Source organism: Scylla paramamosain, chromosome 32, assembly GCF_035594125.1.
Source record: "Scylla paramamosain isolate STU-SP2022 chromosome 32, ASM3559412v1, whole genome shotgun sequence".
Classification (NCBI taxonomy): Eukaryota; Metazoa; Arthropoda; class Malacostraca; order Decapoda; family Portunidae; genus Scylla; species Scylla paramamosain.
Window position 1 is genome coordinate 5,408,755 of NC_087182.1, and position 12,396 is coordinate 5,421,150.

A 12,396-nucleotide genomic window follows, 5' to 3' on the forward strand; every position below is an offset into this window, starting at 1 on the left:
AATATACACTACGGCGTTTTTATATGAAGCTATATCAAACCGTGTCACCACCTTCCCTCCCTTCATCTGCTTTCAGGCTTGTATTCTGAAACGCTTTGCTCTCTATCCACGACTATTTTCAAAGGCCACAGAAATGATTAGCCGAGTTTTTTTTAAGAGTGTTTCTCCTATTAATAACATAGAAATCTTGTTAATCTGTCACCACTACCATAAAAAAACACCATGAAAAAACATATATGACTTCAACTAAAGCCTTTTGAGAGTAGTGGAGGTACAGCGCGGTGTTTCAGAATATGGTCCTCACTCATACAATTTTTTCAACATTCACGCATTCATAGATGTCAGAACATGTCTTACCTGCTATCTCATGTTGGATATCCACGGATCTAGACCACATTTATAATACTCCCTTCACCTGCTTTCACACATACAAGTTCACTCATAAACATATTTCAACATTCAAGCATTCATGGGAGTTAACCAGAGAACACGTGGTGGTTGGTGCCTCATGCCGGACACCAACGAACCCAACCCATGAAGTTAACCCTTTTTACTTATACACATGGGATTTATGGGCGCGGGGATGTGACCTGACCCACCCCTATAGAGACTCGGATCAGGCTAGAGGTCACCATCTGGAACAGTTGGTCAGAGAATCACCACAGCTGACCACACACGTACCTACTTCCACCAACCAATTATTCCTAGTGATTATATTTGGTTTATTCTCTGCTATGTTACTATTTATGGACTGCGTGAATATAAACCACTGTAACTATACTTAAGGCTATATCAAGTGATGTTCTGCAAGGTAAAATTAAGTTAGGTTTAGTTATGTGAAGTTTAAGATAGGCAAGGTGTTTAGAATAGGTAAAGTTAAGCTACGATAATTAAGTTAATTGAGGTTAGGCTAGGCACGGTAAAGATTAAGCAATCCTATCTATCAATTGAATCCAACATTACCTACCCAAAGCACTGCGATCTTTATGTGACTGTTATGTATGTGTGATTAATTATTTCGTCGTGCTAATAAACAGTTACAGAGGTACAGTACTCGCAACGATACTGTGTTTAGTTGTATGCAAATTTAATAAGCGTATTGACTGGCCGGGATGACTGTAGATGTGTTTGTTACGTTATGGTAGGATCTGTGTGTGTGTGTCTGTGTATGTGTGTAGGGTGAGTGTGTACGTTCTCTCTCTCTCTCTCTCTCTCTCTCTCTCTCTCTCTCTCTCTCTCTCTCTCTCTCTCTCTCTCTCTCTCTCTCTCTCTCTCCGAAGTGTTAAATAAATGACTACAACTCGCCAACCAGTAAACTCTCTCTCTCTCTCTCTCTCTCTCTCTCTCTCTCTCTCTCTCTCTCTCTCTCTCTCTCTCTCTCTCTCTCTCTCTCTCTCTCTCTCTTTCTCTCTCTCTCTCTCGTCCATACATTCCCAGTCAATGTAAGGAAAACAAAAGAGCAGCGATACAATTTACATTTAATCCCTAAGTGCATTACTACTACAAAATAATAAAAGCATTAATATTATGCTAAGTTCAAAGTGGTCGGGGGGACGCGCAGAAGAGAGACAGAGAGAGACGGGCGCTGTGAAGTGAGTTTCTAACCTAGCGTTACCAAATACTACTTTAACTGCCTATTTTCTCCTTTCCTCGTCCTCCGCTGGTTATCACTTTATGATCTTCGGTATCACTTCGGCTTTTATCGTTTCCTAAGTTCATAGTCCATACGCGAGGGAATTCAGATTAACTGTTGTCTTATGCTGATGATGATGATAGTGTGTGAATATGAAGATAGCCTGGCTATGTTATGTAGAAGAGGGTGTAGTGAAAATGGCGATAGTGACTTATGATGACAACAACGCAAAGGAAAATATGATAGTTACCGTCACTTTTCCCGTAACATCTTCATACTACTGATGATGACAGTAGTAGTAGTAGCCTGATGGTGACGATGATTCTTGAAAGACATACGTATAAAGAACTTTTGGTTAATTATATTTTTATTTATCAAGGGTGGTTTCTGCATGGTTGATTAAAAATATTGCAGATGCTTTACAAATTGTTGCTTTGTATCATTGACTTTTTTTTTTTTTTTTCCTCATTTTTGCGCGCGTGAAAGTTACGGGCGTATTTATATTTTCTTATCACAATAACTTGCCTTCTTTCTACTGTAAGATAAAACGCTGATATACCCATAAATTCCCTGTAACTTATATGCTAATCGACATTATTCAACAAGTGTCTGTTAACTAACTCATTATCTACCTTCAGTCTCTTGCCGGGAACTTCAAAACTGCGCACTTGATCCGAGAAAAAGTCGCGATGATTCATAATGCATCAAACTAAAGAATTTTTCGCAGGACAACCAGGAAAGCATAAGAGAAATATACAGTAAGGACTAGTAAACCTAAATACTAACTTCTGTTTATGCACGTTATCATAGGAAGGTTTATGCGAAAAAAAAATCCAGATCTCTTTGTCTACTTATAAAATTCCTAGTGTTATGTAGCTACAACTCGGATAAAGTATGTCACGCATTGATTTTAAAATAACAATTCCTTCCACTATAGCCCCCACCCCTCCCCCCTTCTCTCTCTCTCTCTCTCTCTCTCTCTCTCTCTCTCTCTCTCTCTCTCTCTCTCTCTCTCTCTCTCTCTCTCTCTCTCGTCATTCAGTTGCCATGACACCGCTCCACACAGCTGAGAAATAACTCGTTTTTATATCTACCTCTTTTGCTTTCACCAATTCACAATTCAAGTTCAAAAAATACCGTAACGCACCCGAACTTGGTAAATCTACGAGATGGTTGTGAATTATTGATAAAGGTCAGGAAGTGAGTAGATTACGAGATATGTGAAGAGAAAGATTAAGGGAGGGAATATTGGCTATCTCAGCAGCTTTTACTGGCGTTGTCTTAGGGTCTTCTACATAAGTAACATAGCAATTATAAGATTTAATTAGTTGTAACATAAGCTAAGCGTGACTCAACCTGACGCAAAACCCTTGGAAATACACGTCGATTTTATATTTATAATCTTCTGTGCCATATTGAACAAGTTGAAAGGAGGAAGGATCATACGTTTGGAAGCGAGGCACGCAAGTCTTCTCTGTCTCCTCTACACGCGCTGCCTCCGAGCCAAGCCTCACTAGACAGACCGTAGAAGTGTAGACAGAATACCAGTGACTTCTTTCAGTACACTTCTAAATCTATACCTCCATTTACTGTTCTCATATATGCCCTTCTCATATGTATTTCTCTATATATTTCACTTCAGCCTTATTAAATTCACTCAATAGAAAGAAAAATTTGCCCGCAGCAGCTCACAGCGATAAAGTATGCATAACCATCTCATTCTTTCTCTCCATCCATACCCCAGATAAGAACTCTTACGGCTTTAGCTCCCCTTTTCATTCAAGACACTCGGATCCTATTTCATCAGAGAAGGGTTTAGAATCACTCGGCTCGTGCGTGAAGGGAATTTATGTCAGTAAAGGAGATAGACAGACGTGTAACTTCGAGGAGGTGAAATGTCACGTCTTCTTACTCCACACTGCGCTTACTGTTATTCCTTTCACTATAAGTTACGGGGAAACTGAATGAACGTACTGATAAAATCTCCCTGGAAATAATCTGGAATTAGTGGTTTGCAAGAGATGAAATGTTACGTCTTTGTACTATATCTTGAAATACTTCTGCGCCGCAACTCTATATTCAAAAGGCCGTAGTTGAAGTGACAGGTTAAATTTTAAGGGTTTTAATGATTCTATAGACAGGTTAACAAGATTTACACTATTAACAGGAGAAACACTCTTGGGAACTCATCATATCTCTGTGGCCTCCGAAAACAGTCGTGGGGAGACCAAGCGTTTCAAAATACCAGTCTGTCTTTCTCTCTTGCTCCACACCGCGCGCCGCCAACAGCATTTCCTGCCACAGATCACTCACGGAAAAACCTAACTTGTCCACTATCCATTTTACTACAGCTGTCTTTTTCCACACGCCCGTCAAACTCACTCTTGAACGCTTTCATGTCACAAACTTTTAATGAACGCGCTGATCAGGTAAAGAGGTGGAAGATTGCAGAGTGCGGTGAGTATTTGACGCACGGAAACCAAGAAAAGTTTCAGCACATCTCATAAATAATAGTAATGAATGAACGCATTGACGAGATACAGAGCAGAAACTGCTGAATCAGAGTATTTCGTACATGAAAACAACAACAAGAAAAAAAAAAGCTTCCTAATGTGTCTTGCGAAATACTACGTAAGCTTGCTCTATGCATCTTGCAGTGAGACATAAACATGCCAAGTACAGCTTCCTCCATCAAACAAACCAGCCATTCTTCTCTTCTTTTAAACAGTGGTTACAGTTTTCTCCAGTAGCTTAGCAAAGATTTAAAGATTAGTTGTTGTTTGAAATACCTTGTAATCCTTATAACAAAAACTAAAAATATTAATTTATTCCCTTCCGTGACTATCACAATGGTGAATGAGAGAAGGAAATGGAGTTATTATCTCTTATTGCTATGGTCGTCTTTTGTTAACAGGGAGCTCACTAATAAATTGTTTGGATGTACATGAAGAGGAAAGAATACGAGGTTAATGTAATCATTGAGAGCTACAGTAGTACGTTTTTAAGAGACCGTATATAATATATATATATATATATATATATATATATATATATATATATATATATATATATATATATATATATATATATATATATATATATATATATATATATATATATATATATTATGGCTTATAGGTGATTACGGGAAAGACTGACTAGCAATGAAAGGGTTATGCAACTTGGCAAGAAATTAGCATCGTTAGAAATGTGCTGGTGGAAGTTCACGTTGTAAGATGAGTCAGCGTTGAGTGGTATCATAAACCGATCGGTGTGTGTATAGCTCGTGTTATGTGTGAGGCAAACCAATGACCAGGGATCCTCGTAGTAGTATAAGGAATGCTTAGGCTATTGGTGATTCGAGAACTCCAGTTTAAAGCGTTATTTCTAATTCAAGAACTCTAATTTAGAACAATGAGCATAAGACGTGTTCCTAATTACGTAAATCAGTAATCAGGAATCATTGGTGCATTGTCAGGGGTGTTTAACAATATAGATATGTCATAGTTTGTGGCTCGTTCACTGGCGCGATGGATCAAGCAAAGATTTCTGTCTCAAGAACTCTACGAGTGGAATCTGAACCAAAGCCTTAATTTGAACGAAATGCATGACTACATTCTTCTGGATCTGTACACGAACTAAACAAATTTAACCTGTGACAATAACAAACTATGCATATTTCATATTTTACAAGCACTTGACTCCCCCACAGACAGCAGCAATCTTAATATCATTCTCTCTCTCTCTCTCTCTCTCTCTCTCTCTCTCTCTCTCTCTCTCTCTCTCTCTCTCTCTCTCTCTCTCTCTCTTCTAAAACTAGCTAGCTTCTAATACTCTGGTTAAGTGGAAGGTAGTGTAACTGAATCACACATCCTAGTTAGTTCTACTAGTCTGTTTACAATCCACTTGTATGTAAGGATTCATGACGCAAGAATTTATGAACGATAGTAAGGGTTCTCTACGATAACTTAAAGACCATTGAAAATATTCGCATGCAAAACTATCTAGGTTAAGCATGAGTATAACACGTAACACCAATTTTCTTCCCATATGTCATAAACGTGAAGGAATGACTCACCACACTGTTATTAACATTCCGTGGTTCTAGTGGCTGATTAATTTCCACGATGAGGTGGGATAGATTTGCTATTGCTCGACACTTAACGGTAGTGACCAATCTTGCCAACGATAGGTTAAATCAGGCTGTTTGAGATTGCCTTCGTAGTGGCATGGGTCTTATTTCAATCAGGTTACATTTGTCTCCCGAGCCTCGTAGATCTAATTTGGGGAATCGAAAGGACTTATTCGAAATTGGCTAAGGATATTATTCCGTCTTATTGTAGTTTTATAGACGCATTCTCGAGCAACTTTGTCTATCAATGAAGAAAAGTTAGATTAGGTTGCATTTGTCATCTGAGCCGGGTCTTGTCAATGAAATCAAGGTAACTGGATCGAAATTGGTTTCAGATAGCCTGTCTTACTGCAGTTTTATTGTAGTTTTATGGATGTATTCTTGAACAACTTGTAAAGGGTAAAAAAAAACAAAAACATACTAAGTACGTATGATAAACCACGTGTGTTACTCCAGACTTTTATAGATTGATACATGAGTACTAGTGAATGAAATGAGCTTATATCGCTTCCTCTTTAATTAACATCAGCAAAATTCACATTGTCCTTCCCTCCGTGACTCTATCAGCGCTCGCTACCCAGCAAACCTATGTCGATTTCCATCTCGCTCCTCCTGGAAAACGTATCTAGCGGGACAGAAGGCAACACGAAAACTGCTAATATTAATGTTGACGTGGAGAAACTTGTTGGGGGAAGTGGTCCGCGAAACGAGCAACATTCAAGGCGAACAGGAGAGAGTCTTGCTCCATACACGGCAACATTCGTACGTCAGACAGACAGACTCCCGGGATAAGAGGAGGAATGTGGAGACGTGGCAACATCGCGTGGACTGAGGCAGGGTGAGGGTGAGGGTGAAGGGCGAGGGGGGACACCTGACCTGTGGCGGACAGGTTCAATGCTCTTCACACCGGGAATGTGGCTCCCTGGAACACCCAGACACCCTAGACGTGTTAAATGAAGTGATGGTTTACGAGTAATGACTGGAATGGACGCGGTCATCAGGTTGCTCGTACAAAGTCAATGGGGGGTAGGGGTTAAGATTTCACAAGTTTATGAATAGGGATAGGTGGATAGGTATGTATTTATTACAGAGAGGCTGCGACCTATTTTCAGCTTTCCTTATGCTACAAATAAGACTTGAGAGGCTCATGTTCAGGTTTGATTGAGTGGCGTTAAATATTAGCATAGCTTATTCGTTTATCAAGTGGTTCAATCCATAACTTTCAACATGTATTGCACTTAGCAATAATAAACAATGTAAGCTTTTTTTTAATATATAGACATTTATTAACCTTTCCGGGTCAGTAAGAACATAAGGAAAGTTGCAAGCAGCCAGTAAACCTATACGCGGCAGTCCTTCATAACATAGAACTTGTCTACCTGTCATCCTTATCTATAAACACTTCACATATTAAACTCTCTATAATCTCTGCACTAACAACTGATCAGACTTTATTCAGGTAATCTGCCATTACATTTAAGAGCTAATTTCCTCACATTTCCCTAAACACTTGCACCCGTTACTTCTTGATCTGATTAACATATTGCACTAAAGAATCACTAATCTAACTAGCCTTTCTTATATAAAAATTTAACAACCATTAAGCGACAGACATTTTTCTAGTTTTGGTTGATATATAAAGACGAGCGAATATATATATCTTAATAATCCCAAGAATCCTCATCTTTGTTACAGTGGGGAGTGTGTCTTATCTTGCTAATCCTCACACAAAGCCACAGCTATTACTACGCAAACTGCACTTAACATACCTAGCTTGTGCTTCTGCTTTCTTCACCTTCACCAACACTGAGGTGATTCAGTGACACGTGTTTCCTTCCCGGCTTCGGAGTTTCGAGCATTGTGCAGCCTTCCCCAGTCAAAGATGGTGGTTTAGAAACCGTATTGCCTTGTTGTATAGAGCCATATTGAAGAGTGAACGAATATACTTCTTTTTCGGGATAATAGGAACGGCAGTCTATAACTTTCTTGTCCCTACCTTGTTCTTATTGTACATATCATAATATACTGCCATACTGAAGAAAGAATAGTTATCTTTTGGAACGCGTTTTGAGATATTACAATTAGTATACCACTTTCTTTTACATAAGAAAAAAAAAAAAAAAAATCCAAATCAGCACATAAGATTTTTCTTCTAATTTCACCTTTAAAACAGGCTTTCAAATTTACTAAGTATAAGCTTTTCGCTTTAAGATAAACAAATTTCTTTCAGTTATCACTTTTTCCCAATCTAACTTTACCCTTAAAACTGCCTTTCAGGTTACTATGCATACGATCTTCATTTTAACATAAAAAAAATAATAAACACACAAATACATAAATAAGTAAATAAATATATAAATAAACGAATAATAAAAACATTACCTTTCGATTTTTTTTTTTTTTACTTATACCTGGCACTTACGAGTATGTCAGTCATTGAAGTCACAGTCACAGTCAGTTCTTACTCATATTTCTATCTGGGCCACACCAACCCATTACCATGACAGGGGAATGAATCACTTATATTGTAAAAAAAGAATGTATTTTTTTACAATATAAATCAATCATGTTTAAATAGAAATAAAAATGTATCGTGATGCTGATAGATCCTAAGAAGGAGATGATTCTGGTTACAAAAAGGGAATCAATGTCCCTTTATATTGCCAGAGTGTGTATTCTGGAACACTGAGCTCTCATCATGATTATTTTCACAGGCTACAGAAATTGGTTCACATTGGTGTTTATCTATTTATCTTTTATTCTTTTTACTGATGATAGAGAATTTTTAAAAGTTTCACTAGAATCAGGTGTTTATCTTATTTATTGATTTATTTTTTTCCTGATGATCTAGAGTCTTGTAAAACTATCACCAGTCACACAAAACACCCTTGAGAATGTCAGTAATTTCCACTCCAGCCTGTTAAATGTAATCATGATCAGATCTCCCATTTGAGGACAGGCTATGGATGGTAAGGTAATAACATTATGATTGTGTCCACCACTACATCACTTCATCTGCCAGCAGGTGTTACATGTACTGAGCAAACTATATCAGCACTGAATCAACTTAGGTATAGCATTGTACCTTCATAAGTATCAAATTAAATGTGATAATTTACATTAGCATTAAGATTCTGTAAGGTAGTGTGTCTCAAACTATCCTTCGCTGATTAATGTTATTTTTCAAAGACAAAATAACAGAATTAGAAAGTGCTACATATTTCAATTTGACTGGGCATGTAAGTTAACCATTATATGTAGCTTTTTAAAGACAGAAAATAACTGAATCATAAACTATTACATATCTTAACTGGGCATTTTAAGTTAGTTATTCCTACATAACTTATCAAATATTTTGTACGAGACACTTTAACATCAAAATTAAACAGAAATAGGAAATTGTATTGTATATGTATAAAAAAAATAAATAAATAAATAATAAAAAAAAAATGATGCCCTAATAAAAAATCTTGTAAATTTAATTAATATACAAATTTCTGGAAAATAAACTGAGTTAAGAATATTTACAAGAGAACTTTAGAAAACTACAGGAAATGTGACAAATATAAGTAAATTTTAGAAAACTTTTAGACATACAGAACATAATATTACTCCTAACATAATTAGTTATATGATTCTCAATCCCTCAAGAACAACACACAGTATAAAAACTGAGGTTATGAACCTACCACAGTATCACAAACCACTACTACAGTCACTCATGTTAGCCAGTCACTCTTCAGCCAAGCATCAGTAATGGTGGTTGTAGTATTTGTGCACAGCTGATGGTGACTCATGTAGCAGTGGTAGAGTTCTCACCATGCTAACTATATGGCTGGTGGTTATGTGGCTGTATGCAGTGGTGTGACAGGGAGAGCTGATGCACCAGGGGTAGATAGTGAAGGTAGTCATGGTTGATACTCAAGTAATGTGTGTGAGTGTGTGGTGCTTTGTCTAGGCCATCCTGTGTGGGACTGTCGACCTGGTATACAGAACAGAACACAAACTACACTCACTTCCACTGTGTTTACCATTCTCCTCATTCTCCTTCAATCTTAAGTCCCTCAGTTTGCTCAGAATCTATAAGTTCTCAGGTTCAATAGAGATTGTCACCAGGACTCAATGAGGGAACACAGACACAGTGGGTGAAAAAAGAAAGTTACTGGATTTCTGACTATGATTGTACCATAATACTACTCGTACTGCTAGGAGGGGCTGGATGAGCGAGGTTGGGCATACAAAATGAAGTTCTAAATGTATGCTGGAGGGAGGTTCTGGAGTACTGGAGGGAGCAAGTGACTGAAAGTTAGGTGTACAAAATAAAGCTCTGAATGTTATGTTGGTGGGAGGCTCAGGAATGTAAGAGGGGACTGAGTGAGTCAAGATTGAGCATACAAAATAAGGTTCTGAATGATATGCTAGAGAGAGGTTCAGAAGTGTAGGAGGGGATGATTGAGCTGACATTAGGCATATAAAGGTCTGGTTGTCTGGTTCTGAATGGTATGCTAGAGAGAGGTTCAGAAGTGCGGGGAAGGAGCAAGTGAGATGAGATGAGGCATATAAGGTCTTGTTCTGATTAGTATGTTGGAGGGAGGCTGAGGACTATAAGAGGGGCAAGTGAGCTGAGATGAGGCTTCTGGTTCTGAATGGTGCACTGAGGGAGGGACCTACAGTGTGGCCAAGGTGAGTGAGGTGAGATGAGGCATATAAGGTCTGGTTCTAAATGGTACACTGGAGGGAGGCTGAGGAGTATAAGAGGGGAGAGTGAAATGAGATGAGGCTTACAAGGTCTGGTTCTGACTGGTGTGCTGAGAAAGGGACCTATAGTGTGGCCAGGGCAAGGTGTGAGGCAGCTGTGGGGTCCAGCTTGATGATGCGCACATTAGATTGAAGCAAGTGTCTCTTCAAAACCTTCTCCAGCTCTGGCAGCGGCCACAGACTGCTCTCTGGGTTCTCAATCATCCCAGAAAACACCTGCAGAAGGAAAGGACAGAAAAGATAAATAAATCTTTTCATGAACTAGTTATTTGTATTTATCTTTTTATGTAAGAAGGGCAATTACCTAGAAAAAAAAAGCCCCAGTGAAGTTCCAGTCCCTAAAGGAAAAAAAGTCAAATGCATGAGACAAAATTGGAGAATAAGTATCTTGAAGAGACGGTAAAACAAACCATTTTTTTTTATACTTCTTTTCTATTCAAAGTATCTTAAGGAAATATAACACAATATATATTACTTCTGTTGTGGCTTTGAAGTATAATCACATACTCTCACTGATACAATGATAAAAAAAAGGACCAATGATGAATAAAAATAATCTGAGTTAAATTTATGCATCTGTTATCTCCACATTCTATTTTGGGAAGGTATTTATAGGAAAAACCCATTATCATATCTTATCTACATCAGGAACTGGTACTTTTTGGCTTGTTCTGTTACTCAACCTTCCCAAGACTCTAACACTTCTAAGAGGTGATCAAGACATACAAAAACTTAACTGGCTAACTCTTCATGACACTACAGTACTTTCAAATCAAGAAAACCCATTATCCTCTCTATCTACATCAGGAACTGGAACATTCTGCTTGACCCTATTCCTTCTAAAGATTCTAACATTTCTACAGTCCTTTCAAACCAGGAAAACCCATTATCATGATCCATAACTTTTTCTACACTACTAAATCAGTCTCCATTTAAATGTCCTCACTACAGTACTAAATCAATCTGTTTTATGAAGAAAGTACCAGCAGCATACCTTGGCTTTGGAGGGACACATCTGGATACAGTCAGTCCCATTGGAGAGGAACACATCTGAGGCATGGACACCCCACACCAGCTCCTCCACATTCCGCAGCATGTCCAGTGCCATCAGCATGTTGCCGTTCTGACTTCTCACACTGGCCTGGGGAGCAGAGGAAGTGAGACAAGAAGGACACTTGTTAGATGACTGCCTATTTTTTTTATTTTCTTTTTATGTAAGAAGGGCACTGGCCAAGAAAAAAAAAAAAAAAAGGGCACTGAGATGTCACTTCCAAAAGATAGGTCAAAAGGATCATCCCTCTTGGAAGAATTCAAGTCATAGGAAGGATATACAGAAGCAGAAGACAAGGAGTTTACCAGAAAAAGGGATGAATGTTAAGGTGAGGACACTTGAGGAAGATGAGTGTCCTTAAGATGGCCAGATGTACTGCACTCAAGTGTGGGCTAAACAAGGCATCATGTTGAAGTGAAGGAGACACTTGTAGGGTTACTGGCTCCTTGAGAATACCAAATGAACTACAAGTGTGGTCTAGACAAGGCACCATGTTTCCCTCCTTGTCGGGATAAAATAACAGGAATGACAATAATCCCTCACCTCCTCAGTACCGACAGGGAGGATGAAGAGGCGTTCCAGGCGTGGCAACTTCTTGAGGGCCTGTCCCAGCTTGGGCCCCACCACGAAATTAAAGAGGCAGAGGCGACGCAGGTTGGTGAGGCGACTCAATCCCTCATATATGCTGGAGTCTAATATTGAGCCTCCATCTTCTAGCCACAGTGCTTGTAGGTCTGCGCAGCAAAGATTGAGTGTGTCTATGAATAACTGGTCCTTTATATATCAGATGGAATCCAAGAAAGGGGCTGAGGAAAAGAAGTT

The 12,396-nt window shown here is 38.6% G+C and overlaps 1 protein-coding gene across 1 annotated transcript in view; it reads right to left on the reverse strand.

The window, feature by feature from the left end:
* Positions 1 to 8,290: 8,290 nt before the first annotated feature.
* The window catches only part of LOC135089112 (uncharacterized), a 29,429-nt gene continuing 25,323 nt past the window's right edge, over positions 8,291 to 12,396 (reverse strand). The window contains exons 21-23 of the mRNA XM_063984354.1: positions 12,118 to 12,308; positions 11,518 to 11,664; positions 8,291 to 10,739 (exon numbers count right to left, since the gene is read on the reverse strand). Coding sequence (XP_063840424.1) covers positions 10,587 to 10,739; positions 11,518 to 11,664; positions 12,118 to 12,308 — 491 coding nt within the window. The 3' untranslated portion in view covers positions 8,291 to 10,586. The remainder of the gene's footprint in view (positions 10,740 to 11,517; positions 11,665 to 12,117; positions 12,309 to 12,396) is intronic.